General features: G+C 54.8%; 1 protein-coding gene across 1 annotated transcript; it reads left to right on the forward strand.

Moving 5' to 3' along the window:
* Nucleotides 1-8,784: 8,784 nt before the first annotated feature.
* On the forward strand, nt 8,785-27,109 carry TACR2 (tachykinin receptor 2; the record flags this gene model as incomplete). The annotated part of the gene is made up of 5 exons (XM_079794335.1): nt 8,785-9,176; nt 13,485-13,679; nt 20,382-20,535; nt 21,774-21,970; nt 25,072-27,109. 5 exons carry the CDS (start codon nt 8,785-8,787, stop codon nt 25,280-25,282), a joined length of 1,149 nt encoding a protein of 382 aa, XP_079650461.1. The 3' UTR covers nt 25,283-27,109.
* Between the last annotated feature and the right edge of the window lie 109 nt (nt 27,110-27,218).

Consider the following 27,218-nt stretch of genomic DNA (forward strand, 5'->3'; position numbering starts at 1 on the left):
TGCTGAGGATTGAGTCTGGAAGATAAAGTGAGAGAAATAGCTCACAATACAGGGCAGAAACACAAAGAGGTGGAAACCAGAAGAGAAAGCTAAGACATGTGGAGGCCAGATCCAAGATGAAGAAATATGGCAAATGCCGTGGGCTGACTAACTCAACCCCATTCCCAACCTCCTCCTCCCTTCCCAGACTGCACTATGGAGGCTGGACACGTGAAATACACGTATTTCCAGTTTCCTTTGCTATGTGACATGGTTCCGGCCCATCACATCAGTGTCCAGAAAGATCATTTTTTCTAATATAAAATACATATGCAATTAGTACAATGCTTTTTTCCTTCATCCTCTGTACCTTGAATGTGTGCATAGTGCCCGGAGCTAGAGTAGCCATCCTATGACCATAAGGCAGAGGCCAAGAAAATTGAAGATGTCGATGCAGACTCTAGTGTTGAACAACTGAACCAAAGCCAGCAACTCTGCCTACGCATAGCCTTCTTGTTAAGTGAGAAAAATGAGCAGCCACTTATTCAAGTCATCCTTTATCAAAGTTTCTGCTACTTGCACCTGAAAACATCCCTAAGTAACATGAGAAGAAATTATGAAAGAGAAGTTCCCCATGAAGAAAACTTTGTTTTCAAATTGAAAGGACTCACCAAGTACCATATTTGAAACCCATACTCCTTGCCTGGCTAGTGTGGCTCAGTGGTTGAGCATCAACCCAAGAGGTCCCCTGTTCGATTCCAGGTCAGGGCACGTGCCCAGGTTGTGGGCTCAATCTCTGGTAGGGGGTGTGCAGGAGGCAGCTGATCAATGTTTCTCTCTCATCAATGTTTCTATTTTTCTATCCCTCTCCCTTCCTCTCTCTCTCAAATCATTAAAAACATATTTTAAAATAAATAAAATTCATACTCCTTTACACATATGGTATAAATTGGTAAATTCCTGAATTTCAATGATAAAAGAGATAAAGCTGCAATATTTCAGTAGAAAGAGTGGGTTCCTTAAAAGAGTATCAGACAAACATTTGATTTTTTCCTTTTTAACTCCTGAATCTGGAAGATAGGGAAACAACATCACTAGATTATTGAGAGGAAATAACCACAATCTAAGAATCTATATCCTGTCAAAATTATCATTCACTTGAAAGACAAAAGAAAAATATTTTTGAACATGCAAATTCTCAGAGAAAATACATGTAGGGGACAGGAAGGGATTAACCAAAGAATTTAATAGTATATGCATACATGCATAACCCATATACACAGACAATAGTGCAATGAAGGCTTGGGGGTGCATGAACGGGTGGAAGGAGTCAATGGGGGGAAGGGGGACAGCTGTAATAATTTCAATGATAAAGATAATTTTTCTTTAAAAAAAAAGAAAGTACATGTACCTATCCATGTTCCTATCATACATGAATAGAAACTTGCAGGAAGTACTCTAACCAAATGGTAATTTAAATCAGAACAGAGATGTTGAGATGGAAGAAAGACAGAACACAATAGTGAGCAATATAGATAGTCAAATCTAAATGCATGATGGCGATTTCATGCCCAGGTTTCTAATTGGGTGGAAGTGATCCATTTTTTGAAGTGCAGAAGACAGCAGGAGAAAGGGGGGGGGGGGTGGTGTCAGAAGACCTGCTGATTAGAGATGACGTGTGCTTAATACAGGAGGCTTCATTCAATAAATAGCTCTTGCTGTGTCATCATTATCATAATTATCATCATCATCATCTGATTGACAGGTGCTTAAAGCCCTTGTGGTCACAAGGATTAAAGCAGTGAGGTCGCCCTCTAGTGTTGTCATCTGTGTATTACAGACACTCAGGCAGCAACCTGCACACAGGCGGCGGTCTGTAGGCATGCAGCAGTTGAGTTGGGCCCAGGTAGCAGCAGGGGGCGGAAGTGGGAGATTAGAGATGAGTAAAACATACTCCCCTCTTTAAAAAAATAATGTTTTATTGATTTTAGAGAGAGAGGAAGGGAGAAGGAAAGATAGACAGAAACACCGATGGCAGAGAACATCAATCGGCTGCCTCCTGCACTCCTGGTACTAGAGAAGGAGCCCACAACCCTGGCATGTGCCCTGACCAGGAATCGAACCAGTGACCTCCTGGTGCATAGGTTGATGCTCAACCACTGAGCCACACTGGCCAGACAACGTGCTTTCCTCTTCATGCTCAGGCCAGGATCTCCCAGGTGAGCAGCCCCCTGCTCAACCCAACTGTAAGGGTCTCCTTTGAAGGAGCCACTCTCTCTCTGCAAAGTGCTCTCACATCATGGAGGACGCCTGAGCAGAGAAGAGGGCACTGGACAGGAGTCTGGAGGCCCGAGCTCCAGGCACAGCTCTGCTAGTACTGGCTGGTGGACCTCCAGTGAGTGCTGTGTCTGGGCATCACTATCCTTATCAGGACTGGGCATCTCTGGGGGCTAAGATTGTGTCCATGTAATGACCACACCAGTGGGTACGACTGACATTCTCTGCCCTCCAGAGAAGAGACAGGGGGCAGTGCTGCGTTCTCCAGAAGGGCCTGCCAGGTGCCAGTGGAGAACAGAGAGCAATGCTCTGGGAGGCTCCCAGGAGGAGGTGGCATCCCACCTGGGCCCTTAAGGGATTAATAAATAGTGTCTATTGCAAAACACTCCGCCCTTCGGACATTCTGGAAACGCTTGTCATCACAGCGAAGCTAAGCCCTGTGTTAAAATAAAAAGTGTTCGGGCTGTGGAGTCAGACCAGGCTTTGCCTGTTGGCTCCTCCAGCTGTGTGACCTTGGACATGGTATTTAACCTTTATGAGCTTATATTCCCATCTGAGGAATTGGGATATACTAGTAACAGCAGCAAATACTTGTTTAACCCTATGTGCCAGATACTATTCTGAGCAATTTGCATGTATAACTAATTTAATCTTCACAACAAGTCTATAAGGTGGGACAACTAACCCCATATTACAGATGAGGAACATGAGGCACAAAGAGGTTATGCAACTTATTCAATCACCAGGCACATGGTTGGCACTCAGTAACTACTGCTGTGACCACAGTAATGACAGTCGCTCGATTGTACTGAGCTCCTATGCACCAGGAGCTCACTGGCAGAGCTCAGCCTCCTGGGTGGGTCAGAGTTAGGGAGAGAATTTCAAGAGACAGAAAGGGACATTCTCCAGCAAGCATCGAGCACAATGCATGATCGTCTGTTCATTATCACATCATGACACTCTTATTGTTCCTGGGACTTCCCAAAAAGGGACTATGTGGGCAAGGAAGAGTAAGGGCTCTTAGAATTGGCTTCTTCCCACCAGCCCCAGTGAGTACCACTGAGCCAAAAACCAAATGGGTCTTGAAGAAGGAAGACATTCCCTCTCCCAGCTTCCCTTGCAGCTAAGGGTGGCCATGTGACCTCATCTGGCCAAGCAGAAGTCAGGGACATCTGCTGGGAGGGTCCTGGGAAAGGTTTTCCTCCCTGACAGAAGAGAGAGGCCTAGAAGGAGAGTTCTTTCCCTCCCAATCCCTTCCTGGTGTGGGAATGCTCTCATGTAAGAACGTGATATTTGGAAAGCCATGAGAAAAAATTCTCATAGAAATTTCGATATTGTTGAGCTGTTTATCATGTAGTCACCTACCGCCAGACTTCTTGTTATGTGAGAAAAATAAGAACCTATTTGTTTTGCCCTAGCCGGTTTGGCTCAGTGGATAGAGCATTGGCCTGTGGACTTAAGGGTCCTGGGTTCGATTCCAGTCCAGGGCACATGCCCAGGTTGCAGGCTCGATCCCCAGTAGAGGGTGTGCAGGAAGCAGCCAATCAAAGATTCTCTCTCATTAATGTTTCTATTTCTCTCTCCTTCTCCCTTCCTCTCTGAAATTAATAAAAATATATATTTTTTAAAAGAACCTATTTGTTTAAGTCACTGTTACCCACAGTAAAAAAGCATCCCTAATATTCATCCAAGTTGTTTCAGTGTGTTCGTTGCTATTTATTTAATTAGCAAATATAATTGAGCAAATGCTATGTGCCAACCCCAGGGGAAGGAAGGGAACTTCATGAAGGTAGAGACGTGACCTTTTCTCCTAACTCTGGGCTGATCGTTGGAGCACCTGCCCAGTCCACAGACCCTCTGCGGGGCCCAGGGCTTGGCAGACCCTTCACCCACCCCCTTTCCTCACCTCATCTGCCCACAGAGCTTGCCGCCACATTTGCCAATGGCCTGGGCAGACACCAAGTCCCCTCTGTCTGCACCCAGGCTGTCTCTGGGATGACCCCCAGTTATCCAACCAGCCAGCGGGTGTTGGGGTGCCCCCTCCTAGGACGGCCTCGCCTACTTCCTCCTCCGCCTGCCATAAATGGGCAGGTTTTGCTGGAGCCTGATGCTGAGAAATGAACTCGTTTTGTGTTAAGTGCTTCTGAGCTCTGTGTACACTAGGACCGCAGCAGATGTAAACACTCTGCCTCTCTTCTCCAGCCAGATACACTTCAGCCTTTCGGGGCGGGCAGGGCCCCAGCACACTCGGTGTTTAACCACAGTCAGCTGCAGCCCTTGCTCTGGGCAGAGGCCAGTTCTCTCCTCCCGCTGAAGTCCCAGGTCCTGGGCCACTGATGCTCAGGCCAGGGGGCCGGGGGGGACAGGGCTCATCTCCCAAAGGGGCCAGCCTGGAACCCTCCAGCTTAGAGGCAAAGGGGGCTACCCATGAGGAATAAGTTCTGGAATGCTCCAGAGACGCCCATGTCCTCCAGAAGCCCCACCCTTCCTAGGAAGACACGTGATTTCAGTTTAAGCTTTAGATCCTGTGAAAATAAGGATCTACTCTCTTCACCCCTGACACGGTGATATTTTAAACTTTATTTATCATTTGTTATGCATTTATTCACCTGACATTTGTTGAGCATCTACTAGGTGCCAATGTGCCAGGCATTATACTGCCCTGCCTACTCAAAGTTGCCTAAAATCCCATCATTAGTGCTAGTCTCATTAGTTTAAGGCTTTCATATCTATCTGTGTTAGATACTGATGAAAGTAGCTATTCGGATATATAATATCTATTCTATTTATAAGATTCCCTATCCCTCACCCCTGAGTCACGTTTTAAATGTTATTCATTTTCAATCCACCAACATTTATAGGGCACTCGTGGTGTGCTGGCAGCTCTCCTCGGCACCAGGCGTAAACGAGACACAATCCGGGCCCTGAGGCGCTCCCTGTCCAGGGAGGAGGCTTCGATGGGCCCCCAGAGAGAGGAGGCAGACAGACCAGTAAAGGCCGGGAGGACAGAGGGAGGTGACCGGGGGCGTGGCCCCCCTCCCTGCGATGGGACCTGGGCAGGCATTTCACCCTCAGGGGCTCCTCCTCCTCTTCTCCAAGTGAGGAACTAGATGGGGCTCCTGGGTCCTTGAATTTCATGGATCAATCACATATCAAAAACCTAACTGAGGGTCAGAAACTTTTTGTTCCAGTAAATAAGCCATTTTAGAGGAAAAGGAAAATCAGGCTAACTCCCATCTGCCATCACCATCATTTCATGAAGGAAAGGGCATTTTAACCCTTTAAAAGGCAGGAAGGCTTAGTCTCGGAATGAAGACTGATCCTTCGAACCGATTCATTTAGCTGAATAAAAGGCTCACTGTGTTGTCATGGTCCTCATGCTGCCCGGTCCAAGGGAACCATGTGGTGGCTAAGAGCCCCACCACCTTCCCAGCCCAATGCCCGCGATGCTGTGACTCACTGAAGTCATGACCGAGTGGCCCAAGCCCAGCAGTGTCCTCCCTCAGACACCAGTCCACACACCTTCCTGGAGCCCCCTCTTCTCTCTGTCTACTTCCCTCACCCCAGCAGCTGCTCCCACTTTCTCCTCCTCCAAACTCCCTGAGAAAGACAGCTCCTCTCTCAACTCCAGTCTTCAGGCCTCCAGCCCCAGAGCCACAAACACAGAGATCACGAGGGGCCCGAGCGAGCTCACACCCCATGTCCCGGGAGCTGCTGCTCGGCCTGGTGCACATTGACCTGTGCCTCCCGGACTCCACTCCTGTCTTCAGCCCTGTGCAAGGTCACACCTCTTCTTAGGCAGCCCACACCCAGTGATCGAGGTGGAAGTGGAAGGTCTGGCCACCTTTGCCCAACACCGGGTGACTCTAAAGGAAAATTCTAGTCCAGAGCGGCCCACAGGTTGTCCAAGGCTCTGTTGACCGCATCGGAGCTCAACTTCCTCCTCCACCCACTCTTGCTTCCGCCTCCCTTCCCAGGTGTGGATCCCTGATCAACAGCCTGCACGCTGAACTCTGAATGAGAGGCACTTCCTCAAGGGTCCCGGCCTGTGCGCCATCAGCTCATCCAATCCCGGCCAGAACCCACGGCCAGCCCTTCCCCCTCCACCTCCTTGGCGGACGGGCCTTCCCATACACAAACCTCGATGAGCAAACCAGAGTCTTCATGTGCCCACAGGAGCTAAAGGAATTCAGACTTTTTTCTCTCTTTTTACAAAGACCAGCCTTCAAGAGCGTCGTATAGCGATGGACTCAGCAGGTCAGCCCCAGGCAGCAAGGCTGATCAGTAAGTAACCCCTTTGTCCAGGGTGGCCCCCCACCCTCACCTTCCGTGAAGCTGCCAGCACGCAGTTGGAAAGCTGCAAGAACACATAGTTTAAGGGGGAATAATAGCTCTTAGGTTTAATGGCTCCAAAATAGAAGCCCTGTTACATGTGCAATGGCGGTGGCAGGATGACGGGGGGATGGGAGTTGGTACTGTTATGGGCTTCTGTGACTGGTGACACGCTCACGGGTGTGCCAGCCCTGCACTGTGCTTGCACCTGAAGCTCAACAAATTCCGCTCCCTGGGCGCAGGGGGCAGCCCAGCGGAGAGAAGGTTGTCTTGTGCTTGCATCCGACTTCCGCACGTTGTGCCTCGGAGCCCTGGCCAGCAGAGCGGCCAGCAGAGCGGGCGGCACAAACAAGCCCCAGAGCTGAGTGGATGCCGCCGCTGCCGCCAAAGGAGATCAGAGGCAGAGGCCCTTCAGCCAGGGACAGACGTCCAAACAGGGGCTGGGGGCTTTCTCCAGCGAGGGGACCGGCCTCTGCCCCGCTGGCCTGGCCAGGACTGGGACCGGGTGTGTCCGGAGCCGACTGGGAGGGCAGGAGTCCCAAGAGCCCCCATGACCACACACCCACGGGGCAGGAGAGACCCAGGAGGCGCAGGGCTGGGTTCCAGGAAACCAACCACACGCTCACACAGCACGGCCCCCAGTGCTAGTGAGTGGGAGCCCGCCTCTGCTTAATGAGGGACACGCTCTGCCCCCTCACAGGTGTCTGTGAGCAAACAAATCCCGGCTGCCCGGGACTTAGCAGCTCTGCTCAGCGCCCACACGAGCACACAGTCAACAACCAGGAGCAGATTCCCGTGGGCAAACCCTGAGCAGCCCCAGCCAGTCTTTCCGGGACTCATGGAAGATGCAGCGAGCCCTGACCTTGTCCTCTGAGAGTGGTTAACTGAGGCCGCTGGGCCAGCAGCATTAGCGTCACCTAAGAATGAGTTAGAAATGCTTTGAGTTCTGTCTTCTCCTTCCTGCAGAGCCCCGAGCTTTTTCGGCAGGGGGAGAGGGGGCCGGGGGGCGGGGGGCGGCTGATGTGGGCCAGCCCCTATGCTAAGCAGACTTTGCACACAGTATCTCATTTAAAACTCACAAAGACAATAGTCTTCATTTAACATCATCGATAGTTTCGGCGACATTAAACAAAACGATGCATGATAAAACCAGCTTTACCATAAGCTAACTGATATAAACAGAGCTAAACTCCCGCGGCATCTCATCAACGTTTCGATGAAACAACACGGAACAAAATAGCATTCTTCAAGGACCTGCGGTACGCCGAGAGGTGTGCACTCTCCCCATCCTTTTCAGCTAGGAGAGCCAACGTTCCAACAGTTAAGAGACTTGCCTGGCATCACTGAGGCCCCCTTTCACCCAGGCTGGCTCCCAAGTACATGCTCCTAACCACTTTCGACATGTAGCTCCCGGCCTGGGCTGAATATAAACACCACCCAGGCCTGTGCCCTTCGTGCCAGCCCCCACCCCGCCACCCCCACTTCTCCCTGCCTGGCAACCAGTCCCAAATGTTTCCTCAAGAGACAGGGCTGGGCCATCCCAGCAGAGTGGGGACGAGGGCCGGGAGCCAAAGCCCCATCTCATGAGCAGGCAGCACCTCTGCCAAGGCCCTCGCCCGCCCCGCACGGGGGAGCAGCGGGGAAGGCAGCGGTCTGAAGGCTGGCAGCCCGGCCTGCACCCCAAAGCCTGGGGAGACAGCGGCTGACCTGTGGAGTTGAAGACCGCTGCTGTGTGCTCATCTGATCCAGACCGGTTCCTGAATAATATTAGGGGGGACCTGGGTTTGAGTCCTGGCTTGTCACCAACTTACTGAGTGACTTGGGCTGGTCACATGGTCACATCCCCTCTCGGAATCTGTTTTGCCATCTCTGCAGTGAAGGGGTGACTGACTGACCATTTGCAAGGACGTCTCCTGCTCTGAAGCCGTGTCTCGGATGCTAGACTTCCAGGTGGCATTGCAGAAGTCTGGCCGGGACATGGGAAGCTGAAATGCCAGTGGCTCTGGAGCCAGCTCTCCCTCAGCCTGACTCATCTCTGCTTGAGACTTGGGAGTGACCCCCACTTTCCCTGACGTGCCTGGATTTGCACCTACCGCTCTCTCCCCATATACTCACGCCCAGAGGATTTCTCTCCTACGGCCTATCCGGGCAGGGCACCAGGGTGCGGAAGGAGCTGAGCCAGACCCAGAGGCAGCCATGGGGACCTGTACTGTGGAGACAGATGCCAACATCTCAACTGGCCTTGAGAGCAACACCACGGGCACCACCACCTTCTCCATGCCCGGCTGGCAGCTGGCACTGTGGGCTGCGGCCTACCTGGTCCTCGTGCTGGTGGCCGTGACGGGCAATGCCACGGTCATCTGGATCATCCTGGCCCACCAGAGGATGCGCACCGTCACCAACTACTTCATCGTCAACCTGGCCCTGGCCGACCTCTGCATGGCCGCCTTCAACACTGTCTTCAACTTCGTCTACGCCAGCCACAACATCTGGTACTTCGGCCGCGCCTTCTGCTACTTCCAGAACCTCTTCCCCGTCACGGTCATGTTCGTCAGCATCTACTCCATGACCGCCATCGCCGCAGACAGGCAAGAGGCGGTGGGGGTTGGGAGAAGCTGGGGGGAGTCGGCTCACTTGGCTGGGGCTCGGGCAGGGCTGGTGACTGAACCCAGGGAGTTGCCTCCCAACCTGATCATGATCCAAACCTGTGCATCCGGAAGGCAGGGGACGGTGGGACTGAAGCAGGTGAGGTGAAGGTTAGAGAACGTCACACCAGATGGTTATTCAAGGCAGGGCAAGAGTGGCAGTGTTTAAGGGACTTTCTGGAGTGTTCTGTTCTGAAGTTGCTCTTCGCTGTGGTGTCTTTCTTTGGCTACAAGGAAATTGCTCATACGGTTTTCCTACTCCTAGAGAGATTAGATGGGGGGAATTTAATATTGCATGCAGTTAGCGTGTCATTACACGGAGACCATCATTTTCCCGTGGCTGCTGTCAGGGGCTGCAGACTGACTTCGGCTGAAGGGGTCGGGGAGGGATGGAGGAGTGATCAGTGGGCAGATACGAGATCCTGGTAAAGCTGGCGCTGGGGCAAGCAGGGCCGGTGTGAATGCAGAGGGGGACTGTGTGCCCCTGAGGGAGTGTGGTTGAGACAAACAACAAACAAAAAGAAACAGAGGGAAGACACCAGACGTGTGGGAGGCAGGGTGGGAGCCCGGACCCTGGAGACACAGTCTCCTCGTCAGGATGGTTCGATGCAGCTCACGGTGCCCCATCCCAACCCAGCTACCCCAGCAGCCTCTCACTACTCTGCTCTTGGCTGTTTTATTATAGAGTTTCTCTGAAGATTTCATTTGAGAAATTGGTTTCTGCTCATTAAAAACAAAAAGTAAGTTTTAAAACCATTCATCTAGGCCCACGTTCTAATTTTGCATCCAGGGAAACTGAGGCTAGAGAGATGTGCAGGATCCCCTGAGGTCAGCCAGCAAGTCAAGGGCAGGACCAGGTGACCGGAACCCAGACACGCACACCACTACCCCCACAAAAAAGACCCTGACGCCCCCCTGGATAGGACTGAAAGTCCCACTAAGATTTTCTTCTTTTTACTCCACAAGGATTTTGAGTGTGTCCTCTATTTCAGGCATTGGGAATATACAGAAATAGGAAAAAATAGTCCCAAAACCATGACCTCATAAAAACTTCCTTTTTAAAACTTCCAGGAGACCAGGCAGGAGTCTGTTGAATAGTAATCCAGGTGAGAGAGGAGGGTGGCTCCGGTCAGGGTGGGAAGAGTGGAGACTTGTCCATTCATTGCTTCATCCATTCATATGTTCAATGCCTACTATGTACACATACTGTTCTGGGCATTGGCGTGGGGGGGGGGGGGGCGGGCAGGAAGAACAGATAAAAATGGCTGCCCTGGTGAGAATTTAAATAATAAATGCATACATGAATAAATTATATATGGCATGTTGAGTCCCAGTTTGCCGGGACTCCAGCAGTGCTACGGGGAAATATTAGGAAGGGGAAAGGGAACCCGAGGTGCTAGGGTGTGTGTGTTGGGGTGGGGGCAGGTTGTAGTGTTAGACAGGGTGTCAGAACTAGACTCGTTGTGAGGGTAGGATTTGAGCAGACAGAGGGGAGGTGAGAGAATGAGCCTCCTGGCTCTGGGGAAGGAATGTTCCAGGCAGCAGGCCCAGCAGCAGCCACGGCCTGTGGCAGGAGCATGCCTGGGGTGTGTGGGGAGCAGGCGCAGCAGCAGCCTCACCACGACGGGGCAGAAATGCTCTTGGGCACAGTTGGTTGCTCACTTCATGCCCCAGAGCTCAAGGCATACAGCTCAGGGCAAGGGCTAAATAAATAATAAATAATAAATAAATAAGTAATCAATAGCATGTGAAGCCGGTCCTCCTGCCCCAGGCTGCTCCTCTATAATAGACCACGAAGAAAAGCTCTCCTTTCCCACCCCCCCTCCTAGAGCAGGAAGGACTCCTAAGCCCACACGCTGACTCTCTGGTCACCTACATCATCTATGGGGGTGCAGAATCCTCAAGAGCCTCGAGGAGCCCAGACAGTGTGGCTCCGTGGTTGAGCATCAACTCATGAACCAGGAGGTCGCAGTTCAATTCTTGTGTGAGGCCCATGCCTGGATTGTGGGCCCGATACCCCGTAGGGGGCATGCAGGAGGCGGCTGATCAATGATTCTCATCATTGATTTCTTTTTCTTGTTCTTTCTTTCTTTTTTGGCTGCAAAAAGCTTTATTGTTTTATTTGGTCCAACGCACAGGGGGGGTTTCAGAGTGTTAAAAGAATGGCTAATGGTTTTGGGGGGAGGCTCAGGTAAAAGCCAGACACCAGGGGGATGCAGAGGGGCCCCTCAAGGCCTCTGGGCTCCAAAGGCCTCTAGTTGCACTTGAGGATGAGCCTTTCGAAGAGACTCTCGCCCAGCCCAGCCCGGGGCGGCAGCCTGCGGAGGGGAGTCAGGTGTCGCCCATCTTCTTGATGAGCTTCACCTCCTCACCCAGGAAGTGGTTCTCCAGGAAGTCACAGAGGTCTGTGCGGGTAGAACCCAGGGCCTGCAGCTCCACAAGGGCCTGCCCAGGTTCCTCTCCAAGGCCAGGGCGGCTCCCAGGGCGGCTCCCAGGGCGTCCTGAGTTTTGCCCGCTCACTTAGGGAGGTTTCAGCGCGTCCTTGGAGGAGAATGCGGCCACCCTGCTTGTTTTGCAGCTTTAAGAGGCACTCAGGGCCCTCGTGCTTCTCCTCCGCCAACTCGGGGAAGAAGCGGCCCCCGCCCTCGAGAGCTACATCGTTGTGGTCAAAGTAGAAGCCCAGAGAGAGGTAGGTGTGGGGGGCCCGCAGGTGCAGGCTGGCCAGGCGGTTGCCCACAGCCTCCCCCTCGGTGGAATAATTCTGACGCATTTGGGAGCTCATGGTTGTTCGGCAATAAGGAGTTAGGGAAGAAAAACAAACAAACAAACAAACAAACAAACAAATGGTGTGCTGGCTGGTCTCGGAGGAGGTTCTGAAGGTGGTGACTGGTCAGACGCAGGAGAGAGGCCGGAGGCTGGAAGAAGGGGCGGCCCTGGGTCTGTTCCGTCCAAACACGTTGAAGCAAGAGACAGATCCGGGACGCCGAGGGCACTGCCGTCACTGACGTTTCTCTCTCTCTCTCCCTCTCCTTTCCTCTCTGAAATAAAAAAGTAATATATTTATTTTTTAAAAGACAGAAGGGTAAAAAAAATAAAATAAAAGATAAGCCTTGAGGAACATGGCCTACTTCTCCTGCTAAGGGGCTCGGCCTGGGGCCAGGCTGTCAGGGGTAGAGCTGGCCCGGGGCCAGGCCACAGGCAAGGGAGAAGGTCAGTGTCACAGGGTGAGCAGGGATGGGTCAAAAGTTACCTAGTCCAGAGGTGCACACCTGTGGCCATGGACTGTGGGCAGAAATATGAGGGTCGTGAATCTGGAGGGGGGTCACAATTGCAAATGTAGGCAGCACACCACAGTTCGCGGGGACTCCAGCCGTGGGGACTGTCACCAGTAGATATCACAGGTACTTCTGTTGTGCAGAAATCTCAAGTATCACCTACACCCATCAATCACTACTCCAAAAGTACCTTCGTTTCCAGACCTGCTGGTAGATCTTATTGTTTAGTGGCTGGATAAAGAAGCGGACATATTACTATGCCCCGACTTTATTTTATGTTTTAACGATGGTATTTCAGTATAACTGATTGTCTTTGTAATCCTGTGTGCTATACCCGCAGAGGGTCACACAGGCAGGGCTGTTCCACCACCAGTGAGCCAGGGAAGGTGCGGGAAGCAGGGACACGGGGGCTGGGAAGTGCACTGGCATGTGCAGAGGGCATGGGATGCCGCGTTTAAAGGTTTGGGCCTGCACTGTCCGATAACGTAGCTGAGGCCATATATGCCTATTTAAGTTCTAATTAATTAAAACTGCCCGAACAGGACAGTGCCTATAGAGAGCATTTCCACCATTGCAGAACCTGGCGGCAGCGCTACTGTGGGCTCTGTCCAGGAGACTGTTGGGCTCTGCTCAGGTTTCTGAACAGAAGCGGGACTGGCCTGGGGCTGAGGGGCTCGGCAGGGCTGAGCTTCAGACAATGTCCAGAGATGGACTTCCAATGTGGCCACACTGCTCTCTTGTGGCCAACTGAGAGCAAGTCCACTCTCAGAGGGAGGCGTTGTCCTGGGGGCTGGGGCTGGGGTTTAGGCCACAGTGTGCCATGTGGCTGTGGGAGAGCCCCCAGCCCAGCTGGCTCTCTGCAGGTCACCAGCAGCATGTGGGCAACGGGGCTAGAGGGTGTGCGCCTGCTGTGGGGGAGCAGGGGGGGCTGGTGTGACAGGAAACGCCCACTGCTTACACTGTCCTTTGCTCACAGGTATATAGCCATCGTCCACCCCTTCCAGCCACGGCTCTCAGCTCCTAGCACCAGAGCGGTTATTGCTGGCATCTGGCTGGTGGCCCTGGCCCTCGCCTTTCCCCAGTGTTTCTACTCCACCATCATCATGGACCAGGGAGCCACGAAGTGCATAGTGGCCTGGCCCGAAGACAGCAGTGGCAAGGTGCTCCTTTGGTAAGGCCTGGGGGTGGGGGAAGCATGGGTGTGTGTACATGTGCATACACCTGCCAATGTGTATGCTTGTGTGTTTGCACATACATGCATGTACACGTGTGTAGGATGTGCATGTGGGTACACACATATGTCAATGAGTGTACTTGGAATTATGTGAGTACACGTGTATACTACAAGTAACATCAAGTACTAAGTGCCAGGCTTGTTCTAAGTACATTACATATATGAACTCATCTACTTCTCTTAATATTGTGGGATATGTATTATTATTATTCCCATTTTTTCAGATGAGGAAACTGAGGTGCTAATAAACTAACTAATGTGCCCAAGACCATTCAGCTAGTAAGTGCTGAAGCAAGGAGTTAAACATAGGCAGTCCTGCTTCAGAGCCCAGTCCCCCCCGCCCCCCACTCTGCCACTTTGATCAGGATGTGTGCCCTTAAAGGAGGATATGGATGCGTGCACGTGTGTGTGTGACACTGCGTGTGCAGGTGCGCTACCCCACTCATGTCTGTGAGCATTTGTGTGTGTATAAATATGTGGGTGTGCTTGTGGACGTGTGTGTGCACACAGGTACGGTCAGGAATGTGTGTGTGGGTCTGTGTTTGGGGGAAGGCATTGTAAAAGCTCGGGCCACTCGGGTCAGGGTATTGAGGCAGGAAGGAAGGGCAGGTGATGCAGCCTGGATGTTTTGGGGGGATGCCGGGTGCCTGCCTGTGCTGAGGTGGGCACGAAGGGCTCTGGGTCGGGGTGGGTAAACAAACCTCAGCCTGGCCCAGCTGCTGTGTGTCCCTGGGTAAGTCCTTTCCCCTTCGGGGCCTCCATATGCCTAGTACTCATGGCGTGGCTCCCTGATGCCCAAACATGGCATGGTTGGTTGTAGAGGATGAAGAACTGGTTGAGGGTTTGGAGTCCTACTCTGATCCTGCTGCTGGGAGACCCTTCGTAGTCACTTAACCTCTCTGAGCCTTTGGCTCCTTCTCTCTCAAATGGGGATTATTAGTGAGACAACCTTGTTCAAGGGTTGTTGCGAGCACATATGAGAAAATGCACAGAAGCCCTTAGCACCGGGCCTGCCACAGAAGTGGCGCCTCAGTATGTGGCAGCATAAATAGGGGACAGATGACCCCAAACCTGGAGGTGGCAGATTTAGTCCAACAAGGACCCAGCTGCCCGAAGCATAAGGATCTGAGCTGAGGGCTGCCAGGTCACCATGCAACTAAGCCCCATTCCTGCCTCCTCTAACACCCGTCCTCCTCTATCACCGTCCTCCTCCAACACCGTCCTCCTCCAACACCGTCCTCCTCTATCACCGTCCTCCTCTATCACCGTCCTCCTCTAACACCGTCCTCCTCTAACACCGTCCTCCTCTAACACCGTCCTCCTCTAACACCCGTCCTCCTCCAACACCGTCCTCCTCCAACACCGTCCTCCTCTATCACCATCCTCCTCTAACACCCGTCCCCCTCTAACACCGTCCTCCTCTAACACCGTCCTCCTCTAACACCGTCCTCCTCTAACACCCGTCCTCCTCCAACACTGTCCTCCTCCAACACCGTCCTCCTCCAACACCGTCCTCCTCTATCACCGTCCTCCTCTAACACCGTCCTCCTCTATCACCGTCCTCCTCTAACACCGTCCTCCTCCAACACCGTCCTCCTCCAACACCGTCCTCCTCCAACACCGTCCTCCTCCAACACCGTCCTCCTCTAACACCGTCCTCCTCTATCACCGTCCTCCTCTAACACCCGTCCTCCTCTAACACCGTCCTCCTCTAACACCGTCCTCCTCTAACACCCGTCCTCCTCCAACACCGTCCTCCTCTAACACCGTCCTCTAACACCGTCCTCCTCTATCACCGTCCTCCTCTAACACCCGTCCTCCTCCAACACCGTCCTCCTCTAACACCGTCCTCCTCTAACACCGTCCTCCTCTAACACCGTCCTCCTCCAACACCGTCCTCCTCCAACACCCGTCCTCCTCTGACACCGTCCTCCTCTGACACCGTCCTCCTCCGACACCGTCCTCCTCCGACACCGTCCTCCTCCGACACCGTCCTCCTCCGACACCGTCCTCCTCCGACACCGTCCTCCTCCGACACCGTCCTCCTCTAACACCGTCCTCCTCTAACACCGTCCTCCTCCAACACCGTCCTCCTCTAACACCCGTCCTCCTCTAACACCGTCTTCCTCTAACACCGTCTTCCTCTATCACCGTCCTCCTCCAACACCGTCCTCCTCTAACACCGTCCTCCTCTAACACCGTCCTCCTCTAACACCGTCCTCCTCCAACACCGTCCTCCTCTAACACCCGTCCTCCTCCAACACCGTCCTCCTCTAACACCGTCCTCCTCTAACACCGTCCTCTAACACCGTCCTCCTCCAACACCGTCCTCCTCCAACACCGTCCTCCTCTAACACCGTCCTCCTCTAACACCGTCCTCCTCTAACACCCGTCCTCCTCCAACACCGTCCTCCTCTAACACCGTCCTCCTCTAACACCGTCCTCCTCCAACACCGTCCTCCTCTAACACCGTCCTCCTCTAACACCGTCCTCCTCCAACACCGTCCTCCTCTAACACCCGTCCTCCTCCAACACCGTCCTCCTCTAACACCCGTCCTCCTCTAACACCGTCCTCCTCCAACACCGTCCTCCTCTATCACCGTCCTCCTCCAACACCGTCCTCCTCTAACACCCGTCCTCCTCTAACACCGTCCTCCTCTAACACCGTCCTCCTCTATCACCGTCCTCCTCTAACACCGTCCTCCTCTATCACCGTCCTCCTCTAACACCGTCCTCCTCTATCACCGTCCTCCTCTAACACCCGTCCTCCTCTAACACCGTCCTCCTCTAACACCGTCCTCCTCAAACACCGTCCTCCTCTAACACCCGTCCTCCTCTAACACCGTCCTCCTCTAACACCGTCCTCCTCTATCACCGTCCTCCTCTAACACCCGTCCTCCTCCAACACCGTCCTCCTCTAACACCGTCCTCCTCTAACACCGTCCTCCTCTAACACCGTCCTCCTCCAACACCGTCCTCCTCTAACACCCGTCCTCCTCCAACACCGTCCTCCTCTAACACCGTCCTCCTCTAACACCGTCCTCTAACACTGTCCTCCTCCAACACCGTCCTCCTCCAACACCGTCCTCCTCTAACACCGTCCTCCTCTAACACCGTCCTCCTCCAACACCGTCCTCCTCCAACACCGTCCTCCTCTAACACCGTCCTCCTCTAACACCGTCCTCCTCCAACACCGTCCTCCTCTAACACCCGTCCTCCTCCAACACCGTCCTCCTCTAACACCGTCCTCCTCTAACACCGTCCTTCTCTAACACCCGTCCTCCTCCAACACCGTCCTCCTCTAACACCGTCCTCCTCTAACACCGTCCTCCTCTAACACCGTCCTCCTCCAACACCGTCCTCCTCCAACACCGTCCTCCTCTAACACCGTCCTCCTCCAACACCGTCCTCCTCTAACACCCGTCCTCCTCCAACACCGTCCTCCTCTAACACCCGTCCTCCTCTAACACCGTCCTCCTCCAACACCGTCCTCCTCTATCACCGTCCTCCTCCAACACCGTCCTCCTCTAACACCCGTCCTCCTCTAACACCGTCCTCCTCTAACACCGTCCTCCTCCAACACCGTCCTCCTCTAACACCCGTCCTCCTCTAACACCGTCCTCCTCTAACACCGTCCTCCTCTATCACCGTCCTCCTCTAACACCCGTCCTCCTCCAACACCGTCCTCCTCTAACACCGTCCTCCTCTAACACCGTCCTCCTCCAACACCGTCCTCCTCTAACACCCGTCCTCCTCCAACACCGTCCTCCTCTAACACCGTCCTCCTCTAACACCGTCCTCTAACACTGTCCTCCTCCAACACCGTCCTCCTCCAACACCGTCCTCCTCCAACACCGTCCTCCTCTAACACCGTCCTCCTCCAACACCGTCCTCCTCTAACACCGTCCTCCTCTAACACACGTCCTCCTCTCACACCGTCCTCCTCTATCACCGTCCTCCTCTAACACCGTCCTCCTCTAACACCGTCCTCTAACACCGTCCTCCTCCAACACCGTCCTCCTCCAACACCGTCCTCCTCTAACACCGTCCTCCTCTAACACCGTCCTTCTCTAACACCCGTCCTCCTCCAACACCGTCCTCCTCTAACACCGTCCTCCTCTAACACCGTCCTCCTCTAACACCGTCCTCCTCCAACACCGTCCTCCTCCAACACCGTCCTCCTCTAACACCGTCCTCCTCTAACACCGTCCTCCTCCAACACCGTCCTCCTCTAACACCCGTCCTCCTCCAACACCGTCCTCCTCTAACACCCGTCCTCCTCTAACACCGTCCTCCTCCAACACCGTCCTCCTCTATCACCGTCCTCCTCTAACACCGTCCTCCTCTAACACCCGTCCTCCTCTAACACCGTCCTCCTCTATCACCGTCCTCCTCTAACACCGTCCTCCTCTAACACCGTCCTCCTCTAACACCGTCCTCCTCCAACACCGTCCTCCTCTATCACCGTCCTCCTCCAACACCGTCCTCCTCTAACACCCGTCCTCCTCTAACACCGTCCTCCTCTATCACCGTCCTCCTCTAACACCGTCCTCCTCTAACACCGTCCTCCTCCAACACCGTCCTCCTCTATCACCGTCCTCCTCCAACACCGTCCTCCTCTAACACCCGTCCTCCTCTAACACCGTCCTCCTCTATCACCGTCCTCCTCTAACACCGTCCTCCTCTAACACCCGTCCTCCTCTAACACCGTCCTCCTCTATCACCGTCCTCCTCTATCACCGTCCTCCTCCAACACCGTCCTCCTCTAACACCCGTCCTCCTCTAACACCGTCCTCCTCTATCACCGTCCTCCTCTAACACCGTCCTCCTCCAACACCGTCCTCCTCTAACACCCGTCCTCCTCTAACACCGTCCTCCTCTATCACCGTCCTCCTCTAACACCGTCTTCCTCTATCACCGTCCTCCTCTAACACCGTCCTCCTCTATCACCGTCCTCCTCTAACACCCGTCCTCCTCTAACACCGTCCTCCTCTAACACCGTCCTCCTCCAACACCGTCCTCCTCTAACACCCGTCCTCCTCCAACACCGTCCTCCTCTAACACCGTCCTCCTCTAACACCGTCCTCCTCTAACACCGTCCTCTAACACTGTCCTCCTCCAACACCGTCCTCCTCTATCACCGTCCTCCTCTAACACCCGTCCTCCTCTAACACCGTCCTCCTCTAACACCGTCCTCCTCTATCACCGTCCTCCTCTAACACCCGTCCTCCTTCAACACCGTCCTCCTCTAACACCGTCCTCCTCTAACACCGTCCTCCTCCAACACCGTCCTCCTCTAACACCCGTCCTCCTCCAACACCGTCCTCCTCTAACACCGTCCTCCTCTAACACCGTCCTCTAACACTGTCCTCCTCCAACACCGTCCTCCTCCAACACCATCCTCCTCTAACACCGTCCTCCTCTAACACCGTCCTCCTCCAACACCGTCCTCCTCTAACACCGTCCTCCTCTAACACCCGTCCTCCTCTCACACCGTCCTCCTCTATCACCGTCCTCCTCTAACACCGTCCTCCTCCAACACCGTCCTCCTCCAACACCGTCCTCCTCCAACACCGTCCTCCTCTAACACCCGTCCTCCTCTCACACCGTCCTCCTCTAACACCCGTCCTCCTCTAACACCGTCCTCCTCCAACACCGTCCTCCTCTAACACCCATCCTCCTCCAACACCGTCCTCCTCTAACACCGTCCTCCTCTAACACCCGTCCCCTTCTAACACCCGTCCTCCTCTAACACCCGTCCTCCTCTAACACCGTCCTCCAACACGGCCCCCTCCTGGTCCCCATCTCTCCAGGGCACCCACCAGAAGAGGGCGGTGCTGTGGCCTTCGGTATTGGTGAAGGCGCCATTCCTCTGAGAAGCCTGTTCCTGGGGACTGTTGAGTTTCCAGGGCAGGCTCTGCCCGGGGTCTCGTCCCTACCCTGCACCCCACCTTCTCAGAAGGACTCTCTGCTGCAAAGCCGGTCCTGTAGTGATGCGTTACCATTTTCTGGCTCAGGGAGGGATGGAGAGAATATTCCGGGACTGGCCACTGGGCGGCGGTGTTCCCCCGCGTTATTGCAGGCCTCTCCTCCTTGAGAAGGGACCGGTGGGAAGAGAGGGTACCGAGCACCTGCTCTCTGGGGGTGGTGAGGTCCAACCCTGATTCAGGCAACACTTGTACACACATACGATTCTGGAAGGAAAGATTCCGAATTGTTAATAGTGATGGGGGCGGATAAGTAAGTTTACTTCCTCCTTTGTGCTTAAGACATTTTAAATTTTAAACAGATGTATTACTTGGCTAACTTTTCCGTTCCTACTTACTCCCTTTTTTGGTACTTGTCCATCACGGGGCGGACGCAGGGCCAACACTGGTTCCCTCTGGCAGCAGCGAGAGCCCTCTGTGGGCACAGGTGCTAGCTAACTTTGCCTTTATTTATGTATTTATTTATTTTCCTTAAACTCATTTATTTATTTTCCTTAACTCAAACTAAGGCCTCGGGAGGCCGCCCAGGGTGGCCCGCCGGGGGCAACCGAGGGCAGCTCAGGGGCGCCCGCGGGGTCCAGGGGACTGAGCGCTGGCGGAGGCCGAAGTCACCCCCATACCGCCGGTGCCCAGACCCTGGCTCTCCCTCCAGGTACCACCTCGCAGTGATCGCCCTCATCTACTTCCTGCCCCTCGCGGTGATGTTCTTCGCCTACAGCGTCATCGGCTTCACGCTGTGGAGACGCGCGGTGCCCGGGTACCATGCTCACGGCGCCAACTCCCAGTACCTGCAGGCCAAGAAAAAGGTGGGCCGGGGAGGGGCGGGGCCGGGCCGGGAGGGGCGGGGCCGGGCCGGGAGGGGCGGGGCCGGGCGGGGCCCGAAGCCGCTCTTCTGGGCTCAAGGCCCGCCCTCAGGGGGGCGCCGCGGAGCACAGGATCCACAAGTCCTGGCCAGAGTCTGAATTCCTTCTAGGGCAGGCAGACTTTAGCTAAACACAAAGTTAAAGGGACTTCCCAGAATGTTAGGAAAATCGGGAACTCCTAAAGCCCCACCGAATTTCAGATGCCTCCAAGAACCTTAGGATGACAGTAAAATCTGACACCTTGGAGTAATCAGAATGTTGAATTGAAGAAGTCCCGCAGAACCAGAGGGGGCTCCTTGCTAGGATCACAGAACTCTCTAATGCTGGAACTGCAGGCCCAGGGATCATGGAGGGGGGGCTGCAGCCCCGCACAGCACCCGCCTTCCGTTTCCAAAGGAAGGGCCAGTGTCACCCCTCCTCCCCCCACTCGGGCCCCCAAGGCTCCTGATGCAGGCTCAGGGCTCATCTTTGCCTTGCCCGCTTCCTGTGAGGCAAGCAGGGGAGGTGACAGGTTAATCACATCATGTATCAGGTCAAAGTCTCGACTTCTCATACTGTTTGGAAATTTTCAGGCAATTCGGGGAGATGGTTGGGTATAGGACACCATTTGGGTGTTCCTCCGCATGGAGAGCTGGTCTCCATTTGCCATCCCTCATGGGGTCCTGGGACATGCTCAAGGGCACCTGCTGAAACCAGCCATGGTGGGGCGGGGGGCGGGTGTCAGCTGGGCCCTGGGCACAGGCTGGGGTCCCAGGTTGGAGCCTCATACCTATGGATAGAAGGGCTGTGGCAGATACCAGTCCCCAGGGCGGTCAGCGGGACTGGAGACCCATAGCTGGCATAGGGACTCCCCAAAGGATGGGGTTAGGAGTGAGTCTCATCCACAGGGGACCCAGGACGCCTGTTAAAGGAAGTGGCCACTGAGTCGGGCTTCGAGGAGTGAGGACTTCAAAGGAAAGACAGCAGGGTGGGCAGAGGGACCAGGCTGAGTAGAAGTCCCAACACGGAGGGCCCAGGACTATCTGGGCAGCAGATGCTCCAGGGGACTGAGGCCACAGAGGAGGACAGGACCTGCTTGTTGAGGGCTTCCCAGATGGCAAGAGGGGCACCCCACCCCGCCCCAGGGAGGACTGGGGCTCAGGCTTCCACGTGAGAAGTGACCTAAGCCTTTCCCGGCACAGTTTGTGAAGACCATGGTGGTGGTGGTGGTGACGTTTGCCATCTGCTGGCTGCCCTACCACCTCTACTTCATCCTGGGCAACTTCCAGGCCGACATCTACTGCCACAAGTTCATTCAGCAGGTCTACCTGGCGCTCTTCTGGCTGGCCATGAGCTCCACCATGTACAATCCCATCATCTACTGCTGCCTCAACCGCCGGTGAGTCCTCACCCCGGCCCCTCCCCAGCCCTCAGGGCCCCGAGGCCGGGCCCTATCTGGCCTTCCCTGAGCAGCTTGAGCCTGTGCCCCTGTGTCCTTGTGCCCCCTAATCCTACATGGATTGCCATCCTCACAGGGAGCCCACAGCACCCTCCTCCTCCTCCTGGTGTGAGCCCCCCCTCCTCCCCAAAGCCTTGCCCCGTTGTTCTCACCATGTGTCTGCTCCTGCTCTCTCTTCTGAGGTTACATCTGGACCAAGGAGAGGGAGGCACAGAGAGATGGAGGGAGGGGGGTGGGCAGAGAGAGGCAGAAGGACAGAGAGGGAGGGAGGAAGGAGCCAAGTAAAAGACTTCATCTGTTCTGACATTTTTATAAAATATAGAGAGGAAGGGAGAGGGAGAGAGAGAGATAGAAACATCAATGATGAGAGAGAATCATTGATTGGCTGCCTCCTGCGCATCCCACCCTGGAGATAGAGCCCACAGCCTGGGCATGTGCCCTGACCGGGAATCGAACCGTGACTAGGTCGACGCTCAACCACTGAGCCATGCCGACTGGGCTGCTCTGACACTTTTAAGAGCTCCTGCAATGAGGAAGAACCAAGGACTGTCCTTGGGCGAGGAGAGCACCAAGCAGTGGGGAGCACGCGATCGGAGACGCAGCGCCAAGCCTGGCGGAGGGGCAGGCAGTCTGCTCCCTGGGAAGATCACGTGCACTTCCTGCCCTCGGGGCGTGGGGCAGCTGGGATGTGACTTGGGCAGTGACAGCCAGGGAGGATGGAGCCATGGCCTCGGTGCTCCCTGACACCGTCTGGTTCTCCCCACTGGTGTGCCGCTGAGGAAGCAGAGTCCCAGGGACGGGCTGGCATCTGTGCTGGGCACTTGGGGAGGCGGGAGGAGCTGGGCCAGGCAGAAACCCCAGCACCCAGGAGTCCCGAAGGTGGGGTCCGGTCAGAGGAGCTGAGAGGTGGACACTGAGTCTGACCCTGAGAGTGATATGGGCAAGGTTAGCCCTGGGCCTCTTTGCTCATGCCTTTGTGCCACCTCCCTGCCCACATGTCCAGGCCACTCATGCCATTAGGGTCTTCGTTGTTCAGACATCCTACCCACCTGGGGAAGGCCAGAAGGACGAGAGAAAACTGTACAGTCTTTTGAGTGTTTAATGGGTGCCAGAACCCTCAATTGTCTCTTGCAGGGGAAGCAGATAATAGAGGGAGGGAGGTGTTCATTCCCATTTTACAGATGAGGAAACTGAGTCTCAGAAAAGATGACTTTTTTCCTAAACTCCTACAGCAAGCAATGGAGCCAGCATCCCATGTATCTCCAAGACCTGTAATCCTACCCCCACATCACCCATTCCTCTTGCACGCAACTTGCAGGAGAACTTGGAGACGGGGACGGTCACACGAGGGGCCAGCAGCACTCAGTGTCTGCTACCCAAGGACACAGTCGCCAGGGCTCTCTTTCCCCAAGTTCCTGAGATAAGTGCTGAGTCATTCAGTGTTTGATGCCACTGGTGCTCCTGGCAGGAAGCTTTGTTGAGAATAGGATCACCAAGGGGCTGTGTGTGCCAGGCACTGTGCCAGGCACGTGGAAGACACCGGTGAACAGAAACAACGCTCCTTTCCTCAGGGAGCTGACATTCCAGTGAGGGGGCCAGACAACAGACATAGTGAGTACATGAGGCATTAGGTGGTAAGGCCTACGGGAAAGAGAAAACACGAGAGCTGGGTGAGGGAGGGCAGGAAGGGCTGGGGGAGGTAGTGGCCATGGGGTACAGTTTTACAGGATGGTCAGGGTAGGCCTTCTGGAGGAGTCTTTTGAGCAAAGACGAGGGTTGAGTGGACCCTGTCTGGGAAGAGTTCTAGGCAGAGGGAACAGCCAAGGCAAAGGCCGTGGGGTCAAGGGGAGGACTTGGCTGGTACTCTGACCTGGGAGCCCTGTGGGGCCGAGCCCAGGAGACACACTCTGACTTCCCTTTGAAGAGAGTCAGTCTGGCAGCTATGCCGGAAGTGGACCACAGCGAGGCAAGGGGAGAGAGGGGGATGGATGGTTAGGCGAGTGCCGTCATCCAGGCGAGAGACGGGGGGGGGGGGGGGGGGGGAGGGGGGTTAGTGAGATATGGTGAGTGTGGACATTGCCAAGGCAAAGCCAACGGAGTGGATGGAGGGGAGGTGGCATGCGAGAGGAGATCAAGGATGACTCCCAGGTTCTTGGCCTGAATAACCAGAAGGACAAGGATGGAGTCGTCAGTTGTCAGGAACTGAGATGCGGACGACGATGAGGAAGGGGTGTGGGGAGGGTGATGGTTAAGCTCGGGCAGGGGCGTGCTGAGTGTGGGTGCAAGGGGCAGAGGCCACTAAGCTCCCACAATAAAGGCGTTTGTTGGGCCACACCCTGGGATCCGGCAGAGCTACAAGGCAAGGAGCTAAAGTCAGACCTGCTCTTCTGGAACATGGAACCGTGTGGTTCCTGGGATCAGACAGTAGTTCCCTCCCCCTCTCGGCAGTCACGCAGGGTCTCATTTATTTCTCTTCCTCCTCAACAGGCCAGTGCTCGCTATGTGCCAGCCCATTTCTTCCACTCCCGATCTGCTTCCTCTTATCCCCAATGTGTGTGTGAATCTCTGGTTACAGCTCAGTGATGCCAAGGAGAGAGTTGTTTATTTTTTATGCAAACGTACCCAAACTTCATAGTTCCAAGTGTATATTTTCTTGGGAGAGCACCCTTATTCCACCCAACATTGCCAAAGCCCCAGTTTAAGACTCCTATGAACATTCCTTTAGAAGTCAGTGAACAAGTCAAACAAGACAACCTGTTGTTTCTATATAATTTATACTTGCTTTCTTCTTGTCTGTTGGTTATAACAAATAGTGTACTTCAGCTCGGTCACCCAATCACTAGACTTAGCTCCCGATCACTCCTGGCCATTTCAAAAAATCAAATCCACTCAAGACTGTGTCTCCTGAAGATAGGGCCCCGATCAATGGTAGCTCCTGGGAGTGAGGCAGTGACTTTCCTCAAGGGGAGCTGGGCTCCTGTCACTGTCCCCTCACCCCCTGCTCAAGCTGCCCTCTCCCCTCTTCCCCCCCGCCCCCCCAGGTTTCGCTCTGGATTCCGGATCGCTTTCCGTTGCTGCCCATGGGTCACGCCAACCGAGGAGGATAAGATGGAGCTGACTCACACTCGCTCTCTCTCCAGGAGGGTCAACAGGTGTCACACTAAAGAGACTTTATTCATTAGTGGGGATGTGGCCCCATCTGAGGCTGCCAGTGGGCAGGCGGGGGGTCCCCAAGATGGCGGTGCCTACTGAATCCTGAAGCCTTGTGCCTGGCTGCAGGGTGAGGCTGACACCCTCTGAGAAGCAGCAGGTCAAGAGACCAGATCTGAAAATTTGGCCCATGCCTCACCCTTCAATACATGGATGGAAAAACAAGACGGTTCGGGAACTCGGCAGCGGATGCTAACTTTAAGGGGACCCAGCCTTCCCTCTCAGTGCTCCAGGGGATCCAATAGGAGTCAACGAAGACAGTCTGAGCTAACACATCCAATCCAGGAGTTGCAAGCTCAGACGCCTTCCTGGGGCATAAACATGTGTAAACTGGGTGCAGTATAAAAGGAGAATTGCCAACATGATGATAAAAGGCGATTGGTTTCCAGTGTGGGGGTAATAGGGAATAGTGGGGACTGGGGCAAATGAGAGGACATAGGTATCCAGAGGAGAGCAGCTGATCAGCTCTGGGCAAACGCTGCCGTGTGGTCATGGGAGCTCATTGTTGCCAGATCTCCTAAATCCAGGGAAGCCAGAAATCCCAATGTGTGCGACTTCCGGACTTGCTGCAGTTGGCTCGCATCTTTATAAATGTCGGGTAAACAAGACAGAGCACCCCTGTGGGCAGCACCCAACAAGACACGGATTCTTCTCCGGTGAAAAGAAGGTAAGACGATTCTTAGTTTGCAAAGCGTCACCTGTGAGTCAATCCGCGGTCTCCTTTGCCTCAGCATCTAAGAACTCGGATCCAGCCCAGCAGAGATGGTGGTGAAGAGGCAAAGGAATTGAAATTTGGGAAGAAAACCAAGGGCAAAGGGAGCCCCAGCTGTGCTGCTCAGACACGTCACTGACACTCAGCGCGTCCTCTCCCCGCGGCCGTGTGCTGTGAGGATGGCGCAAGTGGCGCCCCAGAACTACCAGGCCAAGCGCTCAATGGACAGCAGCCACAGTTTTTGTTACTAGCATGCCGGCCGTTTTACATGGATGGCGCCTGCAATCAGCCACACAACTCCCACCCTCACTTCCACAGCAAGAAGGTGGCAGCCAGAAACCGCCAACCGTCCCGACGCCCAGGCAGCTCCAGGCCTGGCCCAAGGGCACACAACCACCCCCGCCGCTTGCCAACGCGTCCTCTACGCCGCAGGGTCCCTCCAGAAGAGCCATGTAACGCTAAACGAACATCAGGATTAACGTTGTGTTCTCCACAAAGATCCCTGTGCACAGGCATCGGCCCTGCCAAATAAAGGGACTGGTCTCAGCATACCAGGGGAGCACGCGGTCAGTCCTGGGGGAGCCACCCGTCCTGGGGGGCCACCCAGAGCTGTAGCCCCGGCTCGGGAGGCTCACGTGGCACCTGTCACAGGCACCTGAATGCGGACTGATGTGGGATCCTTCACAAGGATGGGCTGTGGGGAGGATCCCAAACGGAACAGCAAGGCTGAGGGAGACGGGGTGCAGGGCCAGCTGAGGCCAGGCTCCTGCAGAAGGGGTTAATGTCAGGGGCGGGAGGGAGAGCACCGCAGCCCCGTGACCCGGCTGCTGCAGGACTTCATCCTCCGGAGGTCCGAGTGGGCAGAGAAGGTGCCGCAGGCAGATCGGCTCGGGGCTGGCAGGGGAGGCGGAGGTGGCCCGGCCTCTCATTAAACCCAAACAGCCCCGGAAGCCAAGTGGACTTTTATCCTTGTTCCCACAGCAAGTGAGGAGGCCAGGCTGCAGGAGGACAGAGGGCATCGCTTTACCTGGGACAGGGGCTCAGGAGCCTCTCCCCGGGACAGGACCCTGGGGCTGGAGCGGGGGCTGGAAGACCCGGGGAGAGGCCAGCTCTGACACAGCAGGGAGAGCCCTCAGCAGTCCAGAGGAAGGCGGGGGCTAAGGAACGCCATCTTCACCTCAATTCTCCCCTTGGCCCAGGCGGCCACAAACATCCCCAGGGTTTGGTTCTCGCCGCACCCATGTCCTCCCCGGTCCCCGGCCATCA

The sequence above is a fragment of the Cnephaeus nilssonii genome (assembly GCF_951640355.1).
Source record: "Cnephaeus nilssonii genome assembly, chromosome: 16".
NCBI lineage: Eukaryota > Metazoa > Chordata > Mammalia > Chiroptera > Vespertilionidae > Cnephaeus > Cnephaeus nilssonii.